We start from the raw sequence: 21,445 nt of genomic DNA, 5'->3' as shown, positions 1-21,445 counted from the left end.
AAAAGGAGTTGCAAAAGGCAGAAGTGACAAATTTATCTTCAGGTACTTAAAAAATAGCACTGATTCACAAAACCACACCAGTAAGCAGCTTTTGTTGAACGAAGGCAGGCTGTTGCATCTGGGAGATTTCTGGAAGTCAGGCCACTCAACAGGGGTTTTAAACATGAATGTGAAAGAACAATGTCAGACAGCTCTTCTGAAAGTGTCAACAGCTTGGATCTCAATTGGCAAATCTGCCAAGGTGGAAAACCAACAGCAGACATGGCAAAAAGGAAACTAAAAACGTGATGAGAGAGGAAGTCCTCTACTCAGACTGGCAAGCTGAGCACAGGTGTCACCAATGCCCAGCCTCACACTGAGCAACCAGGGCACTTTGTCAACATATCCCTGCATGGAGATGTGGCACATTTTAGACAAGGAAAGTAGGGCTGGTAGCTGTCACCAGGCTTTCCTTTTCTACTCTTAGAGTTTTCATTGATCACTCAGATACCAGTTCTTCAGCTAAAAGAGTTAAAGAATGTATTCTCAGGGATGGTTCACCAAACCTTATCTTTTTTGAACCCAAAATGGTTTAAGTGTTTAACACAACACTTCAGAGAGAAAAAAAATATGACAGGCTGAGAATGACAAGATTGGAAACCAACCTGATTTGTAACAGGGCTGCTGGATTTATAATGGGAAACTTCCACTGAAATCTGCACATAGTGCAGATTAACATCCTCTACATTTCTGTGTTGGGCACTTGTACTTTCCACAGAGACCAAGGACATGAAAGATACATTCAAACAGATGCAGCTATCTGTGTGAGAATATGAAACTTGTCTCACTGATGGTTTGTAACCCCCTTCATAACCCTATTCTCTTGAGGGCTGTCCCTTGGTACTTAGCTCCAAGAGGCAGAGGGGAAACAACACACTGTCACTCTAACTCTTCATTTGCACGTGAACCCCTCACTGGGCCCAAGCTTCTAGAAATGCTGGACTGGGGAAAACAAGTGGAACAGTAATGCCCAGAGACTCCTGTGGCAAAGACAGTATTGTTAAGTGGGCAGATTCAGCTGGAGCTCTCCATCAGTACAATCCCAGATGTAGGGTTCCTGATGGCAGGAAGCTCACCAGAGCAAAGGCCATGCTGGAGGAGGTTTGGCCTCCTTCCAGCATCGACCAAGTTGCAACAAATACTGAACAGGAAGGGGATGTGAAGAGAGCATCCTCCAGCTTCTCTGACTCCATGCCTCTCCTGGATTTAATTACTTAGCATAGTTTTGTCGTCAGCTGAAAAACATTTTTTTCTTTTGCATCTTCCCCTTGAAATAGCTGCAATTCCTGGACAATATTAAAACAACTTACCACAGCAAAGGATAGGAATATTCAAAGCAAAGCAATATCTCCCTGCAGGCACCTCTCCAGGCTTCCAGCTGGGAAACCCAGGTGAAACTGCAGTAAAAGACAGTTCTTAATGCAGTCCTTGTGGCTGTCCCCTTCTGCTTGATGTAGCCCAGAATGATAATGTGAGTTTCATCAAGGCCTTGAATCAACCAGATGCAAGCCTGTGGTGAGTGCTGATCTCATATTATTCATTGAAAGGATTAATTAAAGGAAGAATATGCTTACATTCATTCTAGGAAGACACCTCTCTCTGTCCTGTAATCTTGTATACTTCCCTTGGTGCAAGCATACTACCTCACCAACAGAAAAAATTTGCAAATATAGGATTATGGGAAGTTGAGTCTTACAAATGGTGTAGCTGAGAACAACCGAGCTCACTTCTATACCTTGTTGCCCTGTTGTCTCACAAACTGATAGGTGAACCTCAAAAAATGAATGAGCTTGATCTACATGGGTTGGTCAAAACCCAGGATTCTCCAATAACCTTACATGACAGAACTGACGAGATTAAAGGAGTGGCAAATATTCTTCAGAGTGCCTAACTATGGCAGAGTAAGGCATTATCACATATAACTTTGTGTTGTAAAATACAGCTCACAAAGCATATCTTGTGGACAAAACCACCTTACATTCATCCTTATCTTCTCGCAAAGTTGACAGCTCTATCTAAACCACTGTTTCAGTGTTATTCAAGCTAACTTGCACTGGTATGAACTTGAAAATGGGTTAGACTGATAGAGCATATGAAATGAACACAACTGTGGTAGTATTCTCTCAATGCAGCGAAGAACAGTTAAGGGAAACAAACTTTTAAATAACTTAGCTATGTCAACTGGAGGATGTCTCTCCATGCCTTACATTTCGAATTGGGTAGAAAAGTTCTGAGATTTCATTCAGGCTAATCTCACTCTGCAGACAGCACAAGCTTGCCTGTGTAATGTCTCTGTATCTGACCCAATGCATCTTGCATATTGCCTGTGATCCCAGCCAGAACAGAAAAGATGAGCAGAAGTTAAAAATAAACAAACACAGACTCGCTACCGGAACATTTCTGAACTATGGAGTTTGGCCAAAGGCCAAGAAACTTTCTAATTTTTTTGCATCTTCTACACTTGTGTCCTGATCCTTTCTTGAGATTGTGCATGGTTCTGTCTCTTTTTCAGCTTTTACATCATTATTAGCAATTGCTGAAGTGCCACCTTGTATACTGGGCAGGTGTGATGATATCTTCTCCCATCTGTACTATGTTTGTATTAGCATCAAACAACTGCCTTTGTCTAAGCCAGATGCATCTTTCATTGTCTGAGAGTAGGACTCCCAGAACAGTAGTTTTAACCACTAAGAATTGATAATTACCTCTTTTCAGGCCTTCTTCTTTCATTTGTTTCAAAGGGGATGGACCAAACTCCTCCTCCACAGGTCGGAACATCCTCTTGACCAGGACACTGCTACTAGAAAACACACAACAGGGGCCATGTCATGGAAAACTGTGCTCACACCAACAGGAAAGAGACAACAGCAGCAGTTACACTCAAAGTACAAAGGTACTCTGGCAAAAGCCCTGCTACCTACTCAAGTAACAGACCAGAAATTGCATGGATTTAGCTTTTCATGCATATCTGAACTCTCCAAGCTTCTCAAATTGCCTAGACTGACTGACTGGGACAGGTGACAGGAAATAATATATTCAGTGTGACATATTATTTAGAAAACGCTCAAGACTCTTAACTGTTTAAATACATATTTAGGCACTGGAAGAGTTGGTGAGGAAGAAGCAACTGAGTAAAGAAGTGAATTCACATTTGTATATGCATTCATCTCTTTTGGGAGAAATGCACTTTGCATTCTCTCTTTTTGGAGAGAGCCTTAGAAAATACCAAAAGCATTTGTAAAGTCCAAGGCCACACAACACAGTGAGTTTCAAAAGGAATAACACCTGGAGCCAGATCCAGCCCACAGCTGTGACAGGCCCTGCCGGGGAGCTGAGGGCTTATAGCATGATGGCCATGAGAGAGCTAAGGCTTACATGGTTAGTGCAATAACACCCTTTGTTGCTCAGATTCCCCTGTGAGTCTTATGAAGAACATCAGCTTCACAGAAGGAACAGAAAGGGCCTCATGTTTTGAAGTCAGTGTTAGCTGTTGGTTCTCAGCCACCACCAACCACAGTCCACCTTTTGTGACCACTGGTGAGTTCAGCTGTCTGTCTCCAAACTCTCTGATTGGAGTTTGCTCCCTTGAGATTCAACCAGCTTAGAAAGGCGTGAGGGATGCATGCCTCATAGTTAATACTGGCTGAAACCAGCCACACATGTTCAAGTCCTTGTTTTGTGACTCTGTATTTTAGAGACTTTCTGTAATTCTTCCAGTTCCTCTAAAGCCAGACAGTGAGCACTCCCATTTCCAGTCTTCTCCCTTCCCAGGATCTCCCATTCTATTTCCTTTCTCTTCTGATATTGGGGTGTTTGCTCTGCATTTGCTCTATTTGTCACATACACAAGTGCTGTTAAACAGCTTCCAGGAATGTGAGTGAATTTTAGTGCTTCATTAAACAATTCATGGTTTTATGATTATTTGAAGACCATTACATAAAAAACTCTTTATTATCAAATATATTGCCCTAACCTTGCGTTGAACCTTACAGCTCTTCAAATTGTTTTACACAGAAATGTAAGAAAAAATAGGTATGAAAAGAAGACAGTTCACATAAAGGGAAATTAAGCTGCATTAAACCTTCTCTCTACTATTTCTACACAAAGTATTCACCTATCATTGGTGATGAGAGAACATGAGGAAAGGGGGAGAGTGGGATCAGAATTAGTTCATATTTTTATGCCTGCTTTCTGCGAATTTGTTCTGCTAACTGCAAAGCTGATGAAACAATAAATATCTTACCCTTCTCTCTCATCATCTGTATTATAGTAAACCTAGAAGGAGAGAAAAAGAATTATTCCAAAAACTGACACATGCCTAACAAAGCAACTTTGAATGGGAGAAAAGACAAGTGGTTTGCAGGTTCTTAATCTGTTAAAAATCCATCTTCTATGAAACACACACATCTCCAGTTCTAATTTTGGTCAGGATGACGTGCAGCTTTGAAAAATTGCTGTTGAATATCATCTATTTGAAATATATCTGAGTATTTTGACAGACTTTGTCCTCTCCTCTGGTTTACATAATTTTTCCATTTATTTTACAATTTTCTAAATCAGATCACTAATCACCCAAATTATCCTTAATATGATTTAAGCCACAACACTCAAAAGCTTTTTATACGTATTTAATATTGTCTGAAAACCTAATTAAACAATCAGGACCAATATTAAACCAGAGCCCAAATGGAAATGCAATTGCTAATGGTACAGATGATCTTTTTGCACAGGCTGTGGGCAGGAGAACAAGTCCAGATCACAGTTTTGTGTAAATCAGTGGGACCAGATTTACAACAGCAACAAATATGGCCAACAGGAGCAGCAGAGGTATAAAATCACAGCCCAGGACAGAAGGCTTTACACAACAGTCAGCCAAATTCCTCATATAATGCCTGCAGTGTGGGTCTGTACCAAGAAGAACACCCGTATTTCAGCTGCTGAACTACTGAGCCAGTGTGGGGTGAAGGCAGGGCATTGGAGCCCTGACGAGATGCAGCACACATTTGGCTGTCACTCGAAGGTTTGACTTCTGAGCCTGTACAATTTGTACAGATTAACACTCAGAGGTGTGTGTAAAGCTGAACTGTACAGTATCTGAAATGCATTTTAAGTCCAGGAGCTACAAAACACTGTCACAATAAACTGTTCTAATATTAACCAGCATGCAATACAATTTTAAAAGTTCAGGCTAGCAAGAACACTGATATTACAACTTACAGAGCAGAAGACAAGGATGAACATTGCCTAAAGCATCTTCCAGTTATTTGGAAAATTATTTACAGGATTACATACACTGAACGCTTCCACCTTCTTCTGTTATGAGACAAATCCACACTTTGTTTTGAAAGCCATGAGGACAGAAGGTACCAGCACTGATATGTGAGTGGGCGTCTTTCCAATTTGGGAGGGAGAGTCAGTGACAGCTGTGATTGCAACGTCTGCACTCTTTGTGCTCTGCTCTACCGCAATCCTCTCAGCTTTACAACAAATAGCAATTCAAACTCAGTATCATTTAACCTTCATTATTTTAATGTCTTGCTGTGAGGTGTCTGTAAAGTTTCATCATCTACTATTTATCTTTATAAACACATATAGAAATGTCTCATTCCACTTCCTGAGAAGCTAATAAATAACAAGCTCATATTTGAAAAAACTGTCAGAGCTGACCCGAAAATTCAGGTTTGCAATTTCCCACCAAGTAATAAAGTAGGTCTTAAAAAGTCAGGTCAGGAGACTTCCTCATACTTACTGGTGATAATGATTTCATGACTTCAGCACTAAGCCAAAACTAAATATGTTTTATTATGCATCAGTATGATGGAATTTTACTTCCCATACTACACTGTATACTTCCTTCTAAAGAACTGCCACATCTCCAGGTGATGCCTAGAGAATGGGCAGTAGTGTTTCATAAGCCTACCCTTGTACAATGAGTTTAGTCTTTGTTTTCAGTCTTTCCAGACAGGGAGATCTCTTCTGCCACCAGGTGGCACTTCATCTCATCAAGACAACTCAAACGTTCAAAACAGACTTCTAGTCACTCATACTACTAGTCCAAAATTCTTGACTTCTTCCATTCCTTACTAGCAAAAGAATGACAAAATCATAACAAACATAGAATAGTCTGTTATTAATGAAGTATACATTTATTTTTGGGCACCCAGAACTAAGAAAAGCATTTGTCTCCTGCAAGCTAAATTATTCATCAAGAGCTGCATTTACCAAAACCAAGAGCTGAAACAAGCAACCACCAATAACAGTGCTTTGTGTTTATACAGTCTGCCTCAGAGCACATGCAGTCGGATGGCAGATGGGCACCTGCTTGTCCCATTATTATTTCCTACCTGTCCAGTTCTTTGTAGGTTTCCAAAGTGAACGTCTGGTATGAAGAGAACTGGCTGGGAATCCAGGTCAGTCATTGTTTTGAAGAAAGTTATATCACTCTTCTTTTGCAGAGGGAGCGCACTCAGCTTTCCTTCAGCTGCTGAGAGGATCACAAAGTAATGCAGCTATGAGAGAGGGCATGCGAAGCATGACTTAGCCCAAAACAGAGAGGCCCATCTTACTCACAGTTATTACAGGAGGCTTGGGATGCTTGGCCCTTGCCTTTCTTCCTATTCTGCTTCCTTTCTTCATCTCGGATTTTCCTTTCTGCTCCCTGATGCAGAAAAGACAACCCACAGATATTATTAGCCTAAGAGGAACGAACCACTGAGAGCATCATGCCCTGCAATCAAAAATGCACAAACGGAGAATGGTTATCCCATTACAGCTAAATGCAGCCAGGCTGTTGGGGAGTATGAATGGTCAGGCCACTCTCTATTAAGCACCTGTATCTGAAATTTAGGCTGGCACCTAAATCCAGCAGCCCCCAGGGTTGAAGCCAGAAAGAGGAATAAACCAGTGTGCATCACTGCTACTGGTGTGGAGGAGATAGGACCAATGGCTTCAGCAGCATGAGGTCTGGAGGAGGCCTGTTGCCAACACCCAGCACAAAGGGCTTCGTGCATCCAGCATCTCAGCAAAGGATGGAGCTCTCAGGCCACATAATTCATGCGTGTACATAAAGCATCTGCAGGATTCTGTCATCTTAGATCACATCTGTGCTAAGCTTTTCCCTAAATTCCCTTCCACCCACCTTGTTTTGGGGGTAGGATTGCTTTATGCTGGCCAGCTCTATAAAGTCCTTTGAGATTAGCCAATACAAGAATACTACACCAACAGCTTGTTTTCAATGCAAAGGCTCATTACAGAAACCTACAGGCATTTCAAACAGGGAGAAACCCTGGAGAAACTGGAAAGCATCGTAACATTACCGTATTAGGTCCCAGGAACTCCTGGGAAGTTGCAAGCCCCTGTTGTGTAAATACTTTCTTGGTAAGTTTAGAAAATAAAAGTTGTTATTGAAATAAAAAGCAGTAACACCTCCTTTGAAGTTCTCCTAATTTACATTATAAATATGAAAACAGTCATCTTGTGAACTGTATTAAAGATCCATATGCTCCCAGACTATCGGCATGCAAAACTTAAGGATTTTTTACTAATTAAAATTAGAAGTTTCTCTAAAAGAAAGCAAAACATTTTTTCTCAAGAAGGTGAAATTCACACATAAGCCAATGAACCAAGCTCAGAAAGGATTAAAGAAAATATCTGCATTCTGGCTTTAAACTATGAGTGACTTTCCAAAGGAAGAGTGGTGGAAGAAACATCTATTTAAAAAACATGAAGGTGTCCAGCAGAAACACTGCCTTTGGACGCAGGCCCCAGCCCTGTTCTCACTGAGATCAGCCACAGGTATTGTGTGAACTCCGAGGGATTCAGAGTTCTGCTCTTACCAAAACTGCTTACAAGGCTTCCTGCTATTTGACGAAGGCAAAAATAGGCCCCACTGCCAGTGTTCTGAAGGCCTCAGCCCTACCTGTCACAGTGTCACAGCTGACTGCTCGCAGGTGTTGGGACAGGCTTTGAAAGCAATTTTTTTTCACACAGCAGCAAGCAGCTGTTTCAGGACAGCAGAAGCTGAGGAGGACTCAGCTTTTTATACACAATAAATAATGTATGTTTTCAGACTTTCCTCAACTGTCTCTTTAACTATGAGCCCAGGAAAGTATGGCAGCTTTGTCCTCACATGCTTAAGATGCGACACTCTGCATGTGACTGCCAAGCATGGCAGCCTTCCCTGCCTACCAGTATTATTGGTCTAACTTGAGCAACGCAGTCACTGCAATTCCTAAGAAAGCCAACAATCTGAGGCAGGCTAGATATGAAGCCTGCTGACATAAATGGAAAGGTTCTCACTAAAAATGCTGGATAAGATAGAGAAGTGCTTGGCAGTTTGAAAGATTTGCATAATATAATCCACTGACACCACCATTAGGAGGCACAGTGGGAGGTGAGACGGGATGGAACTGCTTCTGGACCCCCAAAACCACCTGTTGGCCCTTCAGAGCAAGGAGCAGCCTATAAGGCACTGTGCAGGGCCAGCCAAGCCTGCACAATGTATGTACTTGCTACAGGTGCTGACACAATGGACCACAACAGGAATTTTGCATACCAGTATTCTTTCTGGACCATTTTCACAGCAGAGACATACGACATATCGAATAAATCAGAAATTGCTTATCAGGACAGAATAAGAAATAACCCTGTCATAGGGGGCTATAAATCAGGCTCTGACCAGTCAGAATACATAGGGAGCTTTTCATTTTTCACTGGTGTCTGGAATGTGTACGATGCAACTCGTTCTACCATCAACAATTAGCAAAACCCACCCTATGAATTTCTGCTGATTCAAAATATGGTGGTTTTTTGGTTTTTTTTTTTCCCCTTAATCTTCAATTCCTCCAAGGTTATGTCTTTCAAGGCGTGAAGCACTCTAGCTCCAGCCCAGCAAAGCCTTTACCATTGTAAGGATCACTCCCATCACCACCACAAACTCACATGTACACCTTTTTCTAGATTAAGGCCAAAGAATTCGCACCTGGTAGGACAGACCCATAGACTCCAGCCTTTTTCTCTCGACAGCTGAAGACAAGCAGGTAATTACAGTTGCTCAGTACCCTTTAACAATCCATGGAAAACAACTGCAATTTTACTTTGCAGTGTTTGGATATTTGCCCAATCAAGCGCTTCTGCTGCTTTTTAGCAAAGCTAATCACATACAGAAAATCAGAATGTCCCTGAATTACTAGTTCCTTCACACTCACTGGCTAAAGCATCTTGCAATATATAAATAGGGCTGGCAGCAAGTTTCCTTGACAACATACTTAAGGAATAAAAATTATATTCTCTTATCTTAATGTAGCATAAGAGATCTGCATGTGATAAAAAAGACCTCAAGGGCAAAACGGATTAGCACTGGGAAAACAAAATGTGCACTGTAACAGCTGCTTTCAAGACTGTCTACTAGAAAATAAACACAGAAAAAAGGTTGGAGAATGAAGAGGGAACAAAAATGATTACACCACTTGCAGCCCTCATCTGCTTACATTTATGTTACATAAAGAATACATTGGATCTGTGTGGCTTTCTAGTTTAAATGTAAAAGAATACTAAATTTCAGTAAGTGCTCAAGTGAATACTAATAGACAGAAAATATGTGCTACTTAGCTAGATGTAGTTCTATTTCTTCAGATACTCGGTGCACAGCGTGTGTGCTATGTTTCAGCTGAAGGATGTATTTTATCAGCAATGTTTTCCTTAAAACTTACACACATCTACCTGTGTTTTAACTAGGATAAACACATCTACTGCTCTGAAAGAGGCACCACAGCTGCAGACAGACCATTTATAAAAACAGACAAAAACAAATACTTCTTCGTCTCTGTTTCAAACTAAGATACATTTCAGAACTTCAGTGGGAGGAATTTACTGTGCAGTTCCCCTAATCCAGATAATTTTAATAAATCAATCACTTTTCTTACCAGCTTCTCTTTGTGATTGCCACACAGGGGTATAACGGTTCAATTCAGACTTTTAGAATGTATCAAATGATCATATGCTTGCTACTTACAATCACTCCATAGTTTTTTTTTTTAATTAATCACGACAAATTGGGCAAAAAATTGTCTTTGCTCTGTTGCCTTTACCAAGCAGACACTGAGTCCTGTCATTTTCACTAAAGGGTGAGTATAAGACCTGGAGGAGCGACCCTCCACCCAGCATCGTGTCAGCCACTGCCAGGATACATTCTGGCACCTTGGAAAAGATGGCCATGTCCAGCTCCATCAGCTGTCTGCAGCTGCAGGATGGCTCCCATGTGGACAGGAGCGCAATCGCCACGCTGAGCTGGCACAGGAGTTTTGATTCTCCAACCACTTATTGATGGGCAAAAGCATAATGAGAAACTGATGTCAGTAAAGATAGGCCAGTGTAAAGTGAGAGGAGAATTGGGCTTCAGCCTCTTTCCAAGTGCCAATGAACAGAAGTTGTCATATGAATTGACCTAGATAATTTTCATTCAGTTTTATTTACTTAATTCATTTTCAGCCTTGCATTAAGTTGAAAAGCCTCGTGTGTGTGTGTACGCATGTATACATTTATTTCATATATACACATCTCATTATCAATACCCTCGAGCCCTCCAGTTCCCAGTTTCAATAGTTTTGATACGCATAATGCTTTAATTACCCCTGTGATCTCTTCTTCTACTTTGAGACAGATTTGATTAGAAGTCTTAACATTAATTTCCTGCTTCCTCATCTGGATGTTTGAAGTACCAATTAAGCCAGTAGATGCAGTGAGCATGTATTATTCAAAATCTCCACCAGTTGTGTCTGCGGGTCACCCTTGATGAGTTTGTGTTCTGAATTTCCTTCCTTTCTTTTAATAATTCAATTTTTTTCTAATTGCTTTTCAAAAACAGGTAGATGAAAATGACTTGGTATTTATGGAGCTTTTAATATCTATCTGTAGCTTCAAATCTCCAAATATTTGACATTCAAAGTTACAATTAAAAGTGTAACACTTTGACTGCAAGAAGACCTCGGTGCATACATTTACATTCATTACTCTCAAATTTTTTACTCCAGTAATACAACTGACCAATTAGCCCCCACGATCCCGTTGTCAAGACAGCAAGAACAGAACTAACTGAAAAAGGGGAAGGAGCAGTAGCAAAGACCTGGAACAGTTGAACTCCTGCCCTTTCCATTATAAAGTTAATGCCAGTATTGCCAGGGGCAAGGCCTTTTGACTTTCTGCTCCCATCTGTAAGATAGGAAGACTAATTTGGATAAATTTCCAAGTCACATAAAAAGATGCAAGCTCCCGAATCCCTGAACCTTGACGAGAATCCAGGCATCAACCCTCCCTAGGAAGATCTTTCCCAGCAGGGATGCCAGGCGTTAAACAAAAACGAAACGTAGTCATGCTATACATTTAAGAATTGAATTTAAGAAATTGAACTTTAAGAAAGAGATAAATTTCAGAACAGCTCTTTCTATCTGGTGATAAACAGCTGACCATGACGTTGTCACACTCATTAAAACGTAATCTATGTTTTGATACTGAAAAGTAACCTGCCAAATTTTACCAATCCCTACAAAGGAATGAGAAAAAAACCACTGTAAAGGAATAAATTATGCAAAAGAAATGAGCAAGAAACAAAAAATACCGAAACACAACGTGAGAATGTTTAACATATTTTTGCAGTTGGTTTTGAATAAGAAAATTCCAGTGATGAAAATTTTCATTCAAGCTCTCAGAATAACTGTTTGTAATCAAGCAGTAAAGAAGCCATCAGTTACATCACTGGGTCTTTCTAAAGCATCATTAAAGACAAATTAGCAAACCTTTATTGAATAAAACTCTATCACAGTTCTCTATCACAGATCTCTCCACAAAGTTGCCTATGCTGACTGTTAGAAGTAGAAGGTACAACACCATCAGAATGGCACTTGCATAACCCTATGGTCAGTGTTGACTTCTCAAGCAGAGATGCATCTTAGTGCATTCTGTGACTATTTTGATCTTCGTGTGCCATGACCTATAATATGCTGTCCCTGCACAGTCCAACTACTGCTCACAAGCCAAAGAATAAGGGCCAAAGAGGCTGCAAAGCAATAAAATAACTGGGTGAAAACCTCCTAGATTTGTGATACAGCTGGTCCAAATTCTACCAGAAACATAATTTACTGGGGAGAAAAACTTTTTATTAGATCTAAAATACAGCAATAATAACAAACTGTCAAATGAGGTGCTTCCCTTATCCATGGTAATTGTACATTCCACTTACCTTATCGCAGAAAACCTTGATCTGGCAGTAGGCTCGGTGGATGGGTTTATTGCTGCGGTTGTTGTAGCTGTATGTATCTATCTGAATCATCAAAGGAAGCCCCTTTACACCTTTTTGAGAAGAGAAGTCTGTGCTCAAGCAGTTCACTGTGATGAAAATCTGTGTGACAGAGAGATGACCTTAAATGACGTGCAAACAACCACTAAACTTCTGGAAACAGAGAAGAGCAGATCTCCCCCCAAAAAATATTAATTCAGACAGTATCTCCATTCTGACAACTCACACATTTATTTATTTTCCACTTCTGCCCTAAGTCCAGCAAAGGTGCTCCCACATTGAGAAAGGGAATTTTTAAGGCATGTATCAATGCTTTAGTTTGGTTCAGTTCCCATCTGAAGTGAATCACTTGATTGCCCCAACTTACCATGCCTTGGATCAAAGAGCCAGTGTGCATAAACTGGATTCTTTTGGGAAGAGTCAGAGCAGAAGTGACCCAGGAGAACACCCCAGATGCTCCAGCTGCTAATGGCCGCTCAGTTTGTGGGAACTGATTAAAGATAATGTAAGATAAAACCTCCAAAAATATGTCTCACGTGGATGTCAGTTCTTTAGCCCTGACTTGTTCCACTCCACAAACCTGATGTGTACATTTATACTATTTGTTAACACAGACACAGTGAGATGACCTTGTATTGTCCTTCCCAGTCATCTTTGGGTCTTCTGACACCTCGCAACTCACAGTCAGTGCCCTCAAGCAAAAATCCTACGCTTTTTCAAAGATTCTTTCCATGCTCCTAACACCAGTACTCTTTCTCATTAACAGATAGCCCTAATCTTCATTGTAAGGGTCCTTCACAGTCTCTCTTCAGTGTCCAAAAAGCATCTCTTGTTCTCTGTCAAACTGGGAAAAAGCTCCTTAAATATTTCTAATGCTACCTCCAACCTCTTCTCAGAAGCCCACCATTTCCATGAAGCATCTACGAAACCTGACAATGCTTTTGATCCCTGACAAACTCTGCCTGTATGTTCTTCAAAAACCTGTTCTCATGCTTTCCTATACACATACTTACATCTGCAGGTAACCAGTAGTTATCTCCTGCTTTCTAAAACATATATTTTACGTACGTTGCGTACAAACTATCACTTCTGCCTTATGTTCATATAGAAGCTGCAGAAGGGTCTCCCACCTCCAAGCTTCTTTTGGTGTAAAGAAAGCTGCTGCTGTGATCTGCATTGTCACTAAGATCTTTCAGTCAGGGCAGCGTGCATGAAATATGAGAGATGAAACTGTATTAAAAAAAGCAATTTTTCTTCCCAGGGAAGAATTTGTGCTTTACATAAGAATTTTTACCAGTTGTGTGTTAAAATAATTCTACTTTCCACTTGTGCTTAGTTAAAAAAAGAAAAGAAAAAAAAAAACAAAACACACACACAAAAAACAAGCACTGGGAGGTATGAAAAAGGACAGAAAAAATTGTCAGTGTTCATTCCCTGAGCCACATCGATGTGCAGCTGCTCCAGCAGGATGAGCACAGTGAGAAGGGCTTTGGAACACCACAAATGCACACCCTGCCAGGCAGAGGTGAGGCCAAAGGCCCCCCGAATCTGGGAGGACTCAAGAATGAAGGAAGTCTTCCCGCTTGACTATAAACAGGGCAAAAACCCAAAACGAATGAACAAAATGCAAACATCCCCAAAAGAAAGGTGAGCTCAGAATAAAGGTCTCTGGTACAACTGGTGGGGGATACTTTACCCTAATGGCAGAAGGTACATTACAGGCAGGTTTTTACGATGGAGCCAGAGCAAGCTTGTTTGCCTGACTGAGCTAATAGCACCTCTGCATTTCTGCTTCAGATGGTATCACAGAGCTGCATTTACAAATGAAATAGTTGAACTTTAACTGTGGGGAGAGGAGGGAGGTGGGGAAGGGCCCTAGGTGAAACTCTGATTTTGAAACTGATAGTGTTATTTCTGTTTCAAATTACAACTCGGTCTCCTCCAGATCCAAAGGTAAGTGTGGATATGGGTGCATACGCCTTTGAAATAAGATGGCCTGAATTTTCATTTGCCTTGAGACTCCTTTACAGCATCAAGGCAGTGCTTTAAAATGTGTATGAACACAGAGCACTTGAATGAGGTCTGGCATGAAACAATCCTGCCCCGCTGTGCTTTAGCATACTTCTACAGTGGGATTTTCCAAACCGTATGTTAAAGTGTGAGGGGACAGACAGGCTTTGCATGCACCACCCCTACTGCACACTCAGCCAAAAGGCAAAGAAAGGCCTTGTCCTATCTTCATCAACCACATCCTCTGCGTATCACCTCTCCCACTGCCTCTAGGCATACAGAGCACAGTAGGAGCGATGGGGCAAGACAGACTTTATGGATTTGAGAGTCCTCACATAGTGGATTACTCATTATGAATAATAGATTGGTGCTGTGAGATTCAATATCCTCATCGTGACACCGCAATACATAAGGAGCTCTCTGAGGAGCAATGATCACTTTAGGTTCACATGCACAAAGAGTACACTACTTTCTGTCATATCACTTGTGCCTTGTGGAAAGACAGATGGATTCAAATTAACACATTTCATTTATTGTTGGAAACATTTTCTCTCTCTTCACAATCTACTAGCTTTTCTTTAGGGCACAACACTGAGTGAGGGTTTGGAAAGGGGAGGGAGGATGCAGAGGGAAGAGGAAGATGACAGAAGTTGTGTTACTTGAGTGAAGTATTTTTGCTGCCCCGTCCTTAGCCCTCCTCTCACCCCCCCAGTGCAGCCCCTGCCACCAGCTCACAGTGAGCTGAGCCAAGGAGCACAGCACGTGGCCCCATGGGCAGCCTCAAGCAGGGGAAGGCCCTCAGCTCTGGGAAGGCACTAAGCTCTCAGAGCCCTCCTGCTCTGGCCTCCTGCATGGCAAGCTTATGTGGTTAGATAGTGTACAACTGACACTAGCAGGGGTAACAATTGCTGCTTTTTTTTCTCCAGGGCCCCATCTACACTTAACTTAGAACTATTTTAATGGATGCGACTATGGTTATATCTGAATTCATTTACAAACTTTTTTTTTCTCCTTTGCAAGTCAGATTTTAGCAATGTTTTGCTATCAGGAACAAGTTTGTATTGTCACTATAATGATGTCTTTTTTACGATGTCAGCATATCTGAGATTAGAGCAATTAATGATAGCGTTCCTCCCATCGAGTTTCCAGCTCAGACATGCCATTAGCAATGAAAAACTAATTTGGAGAAACATTTGGTGCCTGAGAAAGCTTCAAAAATGACCTAAGATAATGACAACTCTTCTGATTGTAAAAGAGCATGCCTAAAAAATGCACTCTCTTTTGAGCTCCATTACATGTAGCTGTTATTATATGAATTACTGTCTGTTTGTTAAACACTGCAGTGTAATTAGTGATGTACAAGATCCAAATACAGTAACCTGCCTTAAGAAAGCAAGGCTCAGAAATGCATTTCCCCTTTTATCATTTAATCCAGCCAACGTGACTCCTGTTGTGGTCTCTCAGTTTACACACTTTAAAGGTCTGCAGTTACGAAATTTCTAATATAAATTTTTTATTACTATTTACATTTCTGACTTCCATCAACTCAGAAAGAGCCATGGGCAGAAGGGAGGGAAGAGTGTTATCCACAGAATCAGAAACTTTAAGCAATTTCTCTACTGAATAGTGATAATGCATAGAAGCTATGCCTGGTGACTGGTCTCTGCAAAATCCTAATGGCCCTGTTTTAAAAGGGTTCATCCCTCCAGACTGTAGCAGGAAGAGGTTAAATGACTTGTCGCTTTAATTACTAACATCAATCCCATCGTTCCTCCTATATACAAAAACTGTGGTTTTATAGTTTCTCCTGCCAGCCGTTACCTTATAAATCCCATACAAAGGTAAGATCTTTGTTTTATTTCAATACAAATGTCTCTAGCAAATGTTTACACTGCTCTTTTGAAGCTTCCTCAATCCACACCACACCCTGGCAACTACATAAAAATGCCATTTGCCTTGAATCCCAGATGCACACTTACTGAACCATTTGTCTACAGCGAAATTTCAGCATCATTTGCTAGCATGGGTTAACTTGTCTTTAGCATAAGGAGAGGTACTATGCAATGTGGGTTAATGGCTAATATTGGTGGTAGTTGGATGGTTGGCCTTTTCCAACCTCGGTGATTTGATGTTCGATGTTTAGATATGTTTGCATGCTTAAATATATATCTATATAGTAGAGATATAAATGCACATTTACACACGCAGATATGATTTATCAAAGTAGATGACAAGTACAATACTACATGGTACTAATTCCTCCCAAAAAAGCAGTTTTTTCTTCAGCCTTCAAATTTTGAGAATAAGAAAATATTAACTTATCCCCTATGAATGAAAGCCTTTGCACTTCAGCAGCAAGGAGCATTGCACTCACAGGCTCTCATCCTGATGGGGTATTTCAACCACCTGGATGTCTGCTGGGAAAGCAAAATGGTAGACTGCATGCAATTCAGGAGACTTCTGGAGTCTGTTGAGGATAACTTCCTGATCCAGATACTGAATAGACCAAACAGAGAAGAAGCATTACTGGACTTAGTGCTCACCAATGCAGATGAACTCATTTAAGAGGTTAAGATTGGAGGCAGTGTGGGCTGCAGCAACCGCACCCTGGCTGAACTTGTGATCTCGAGGAATATGGGCCTGGCAAAGAGCAAAGTCAGGATAATGAACCTTAAAAGAGTGAAATTCTATGATCCCCTGGGAAATTGTCCCTGGGGGAGCAAAATCCCTCCCACTGTGAGTGAGGAGTGTGTTCGAGATCATCTGATGAAATGCAATGTGTACAGATCTATCGGGTTGGACAACATGTATACTGGAGTCCTGGAGGAACTGGCTGATGTAATTGCCAGGCCACTTTCCATCTAGTATGAAATACATGACTCTCAGGCAAAGTCTCCAGGGACTGGAAAAAGGGAGATATCATTCTCATTTTTAAGAAAGTAGAAAGGAAGATCCAGGAAACTAGTTTAGTAGCCTCATCTCTGTACCTGGGAAGACCATGGAATGGATCCTCCTGGAAGCTACGGTAAAGCATATGCAAGACAAGGAAGTGATCTGAGACAGCCAGCATGGCTTCACTACGGGCAGATCATGCCTGATCAATTTGGCAGCCTTCTATAATGGAGTAACAGCACCACTGGGCCAGGGAAGATAGATAATTTGATGTCATCTACCTGTACTTTTGAAGGCCTTTGACCTGAATGGTCCCACACTACATCCTTATCTCTAAATTGAAGATAGATGGATTTGAGGAGGACTGAATATTCAATGGATAAGGAACCAGCTGCATGATTGCAGCAAGAGAGTTGTGGTCAACAGCTCCATGTCCACATGTAGCCAGCAGGGTGAAGGAAGGAGGGGACTGTCCCTCTCAGGTCTGCCCTCATGACGCCCCACCTGCAGTACTGCATCCAAGTCTGGGGCCCCCAGCACAAGAAACATGGAGTTGTTGGAATGGGTCCAAAGAAGACCCACAATAATCAGAGGGCTGGCACACCTCTCCTATGAAGAAAGGCTGAGAGAGCTGGGATTGTTCAACTGGAAGAAGAAAATGCTCCAGGGAGACCTCATTGTGGCTTTCAGTACTTAAAGGAATCTTATATAAAGATTAAAAAAAAGATAAAAGGATAAAAATGTCCCTGATTTTTTACACGGTCTGATAGAGACAGGACAATGAGAATGGTTTTGAACTAAAAGAGGGGAAGTTTAGATTAGATGCTAAGGGGAAACTGGAAGGTGATGAGGAACTAGCACAGGCTGCCCAGGGAAGTTGTGGATACCCCATCCGTTCAAGGCCAGGTTGGATAGGGCCTCAGTAAGCCAGACCTAGCGGGTGACAATCCTGTCCACAACAGAGAGGTTGGAACTAAATGGTCTTTAAGGTCCCTTCCAGCCTAAGACATTCTATAATTCTAAGAAAATTTTTCCTACATATTCCTACTGATGTTAAAGATATATGAACTGTCACATTACAAATTGCTGCTACAGACTGTACTGTTTTATCAACTCCGTTCTACATCTGCACCCACTGGAATCATAGCTCACTGCAGTCCATGATGTCTAGGAACCCAATCCTCCAAATCACTCACTCTTTGAAAACACAGCTTATTACTGTATCAGCTGTGCCAAAAGTCATTAAATAACTGGAAAGGTTCCCATGGGCTTCAGCATGTTTTGAATTAGAGATCTACATTTCAATACAACTGCACAGCACACAACTATCAAAAACTATGTGCCACCACCTACATGAATAATATATCCACCAACATATCTGTTTACTGCATGTCTAAGTTGGATGTCTTTGCACAAGTCAGTAATTTTTTGCTATCACTGAGAAGTATTCTTTATCTGCTTTAAGTGAGTTTTCTTCACCAACTGTTCACTGAAGTCACACCTCAGAATTAAAGGTTGGAAAAGCACTGTCCAGCAAAATATACAAATAATGTATTGTTTCAAGGCTACATCATCCTCACCATTTTAAATTAGAAAATTAAATTAGAAATCATGAGTTAGAAACAAGGTATATCTCAAAGAGCTGGTATGATTTACTACAAAAATAACCTAATTTTGCTAGGAGTGTTCTGCTTCTTAATTACCTTCTTTGCAAACTAAATTCTGCCGGCAATAAAACTGTAAGCGGGCAGAAGTATGTCTATCAAAAAGCAAGCTGAGCTCTCTGTTCAAAAGCTTCCACTAAAACTTTGTCAAGCAGCCAAATACTCCAGCAAAACCTTCATTACAGCAACAGCAAGGCAACTACCTACCTCTTAGCATACCATAAAAAGTCTTTTAAGAGATGATGAAATTAGTCAGCCAGTTCTTGTTAACTGCAGTTTGTTTCCTTACCTTCCTTTAAAGAATTATTTTTAAAATAACAAACATGGTGCTCAGGTTCAGCTAAAGGGAATCAGCAAATCACTGTGCCCGTAAATGCTGAGTACCTGCATACATAAGTAAATACATAAGTGAAACAAAGACGGACCATACAAAAAATGTTCTTTACTTCCTATCATTTTTTCCTTATCAAACAGTATTTTTGTCTCAAAGAGTCTGACAGCCGTAGATCCTTCACTTTCCTATATCCCAAGTCTGAATGATAAGCCCCATGGTAATCTCTAGAAAGAGTTTACCCCTTCTAGAAAGAGGCAATACCCTCCTGCCATGCTACTGAGGCAATAGAGAGACCTCTGCCTGAATTAATTAAACACACATTTCTTCACTTAAGATGCAACTGAAATGCTGCCTTATAACTCCTAAGCAGACTGACTGCTAACAGGCAAATTCTGGTTGTCACTCTCATCCTGTGAGGTTTCCAGGAAGAAGGTACAACTCAGCTTGAGTGTCCGAGGAGAAAAATATGTGGCTTTAAATCAGCTGCCCTCCAGGTGGAGCACTGAGAAATCTGATGCTTGAGGTAAGTCCTCCCAGATATAGGATTTGGTCTCCCAGGAGCAGGGATATTTGGTTAGGTGACTTCTGTTCCTCCTGTTAGATTTTTGAAGATCACTCCGTTGTGCAGTTCTAAAGCCTGCTCTATTTTTTTTATTTTTTCCCAGGCCAGCAGAGCGCTTCATCACATCGCATCTCAGAGGCCCTGGAAAGAACTGCTCTGTGCTGCTTTTGTCTGACTCAGAAGAGAAAGGTCTTTGTGCCTGTGAGGTTACCTTTAATCTGGAAATTGTGGTGAAAAGGGAAAACAACACTGAGCAGAAACAATGGAGCCAGTTTAAAGATCATCATTCAAAATGCTTAAGCAAGGAGAGTCTGTAATTAGGGCTTCAAATTCTTCATCTCTCTTGCGTGAGGTAATTGCTGGAGAAAAATCTGCTTTCAGTGACGTGACTCCAAGTCCATACCTTTCAAACACTACAGGGGGATCCTATGGGAATCCCCAGACTGACTGCAGTTGGTTATTTTATTAAAGTCTCCAACAAGAGCGTGCATGTCTGCATGTGTACGTGTACATGGGAAACTCTTCAGCGCAGGATGACGATGAGCTTACTGGTACAACCTGATTTATGCTTGATAACCAAATAATGTAATGAATCTTCTTACTTTTATCAAGACTTTCACAGTTAAGCACCTAAAATATTATCTGATAACTACTCCTCAAAATAAAAAACGTATAAGCCAATTTGCATTTTAATCACTATTTCCTGCAGAAATGCAAATGGCAATCTCAAATTTTACTCGACACTTTGTTACACCAGCAACAGTAAGAGTCATTGTTTTAAAATCCTCCAATGTTATATTTCAGTGATCATAGTGAGAGCTGTGTTCTGTGTTTTGGCAGCCGAGGAAGGAATGAATGGTGCAATATTAGAACAAAATGGATGAGGATAATACCTGACATCCGTGGCTGTAACTTTCTCAATTCTAGACCAACATAGTTTCTTGCTAAATCTGGAGGCTGAAAATGCAAATATATTTAAAAATGGCCAGCTTGGCAATGGGATGGTGATCACTGGTGGGAGGAAGAGATGGCACTGCCATGCTTTAGCTGTTAGTGCTTCTGTGAAGGTCCTTACGAAAGTCAATCATGTTGGAAATCCCAAATGAACTGCTGCATTTGCTGGCATAATGACCACATACAATGGTCATATGTTTTGACTGGAGGACAATGTACCTCTGTATTTGGAAATGGAAGCACATAGCAGGGGAGTGTCCAGGGCGGTGAAAATGTAATCACTATGCAAGTAAATACAGCATTATTAGCAACTGGGCCAAGTACAACTGTTCATAAAGGTTACCTTCCGAAAGAGCAAGGCAGTTTTCAGAACTACTGCCTTTTCTTTACATAGTGCTCTATTCTTACAAAATTGACAATGAAAATCCCTGTTAGTACAGAGCTCAGCACCTTCAATCAGCAGGTCAGGATAGTGAGTGCTAGTGCTACCACACTTCATTTTCTGCAGTCTCACAAGGATGACACTGTTCTGTTAGAAATTCAGTGGGGAACTGTGCATGAAAATGTCTCTGTATTTGATTGATCCTTAGCACATCTTGACTGTTGGACACTTTGGCTGGAATAGAAAGGGATCTCTAGGATCATCAAGTTGCAATTCCACAGCCACAGACAGGGTTAAAAACAAAAACAGTATCAAG

The 21,445-nt window shown here is 41.0% G+C and overlaps 1 protein-coding gene across 6 annotated transcripts in view; it reads right to left on the bottom strand.

The window, feature by feature from the left end:
* GRHL2 (grainyhead like transcription factor 2) overlaps positions 1–21,445 on the bottom strand; it is a 63,814-nt gene that overhangs the window by 12,510 nt on the left and 29,859 nt on the right. For 4 of the 6 annotated variants that reach the window (XM_052704751.1, XM_052704746.1, XM_052704749.1 and 1 more), the window contains 5 exons: positions 12,275–12,433; positions 6,610–6,697; positions 6,384–6,523; positions 4,283–4,314; positions 2,745–2,839 (listed from right to left, as the gene is read on the bottom strand). In XM_052704751.1, coding sequence (XP_052560711.1) covers positions 2,745–2,839; positions 4,283–4,314; positions 6,384–6,523; positions 6,610–6,697; positions 12,275–12,433 — 514 coding nt within the window. The remainder of the gene's footprint in view (positions 1–2,744; positions 2,840–4,282; positions 4,315–6,383; positions 6,524–6,609; positions 6,698–12,274; positions 12,434–21,445) is intronic. The other 2 variants (XM_052704748.1, XM_052704747.1) reach the window with 2 other exon arrangements.

The sequence above is a fragment of the Tympanuchus pallidicinctus genome, unplaced genomic scaffold, assembly GCF_026119805.1.
Source record: "Tympanuchus pallidicinctus isolate F22 unplaced genomic scaffold, pur_lepc_1.0 scaffold5, whole genome shotgun sequence".
NCBI lineage: Eukaryota > Metazoa > Chordata > Aves > Galliformes > Phasianidae > Tympanuchus > Tympanuchus pallidicinctus.
Note: the sequence above shows the minus strand (reverse complement) of the source record. Positions and strands in the feature narration are given on the sequence as shown.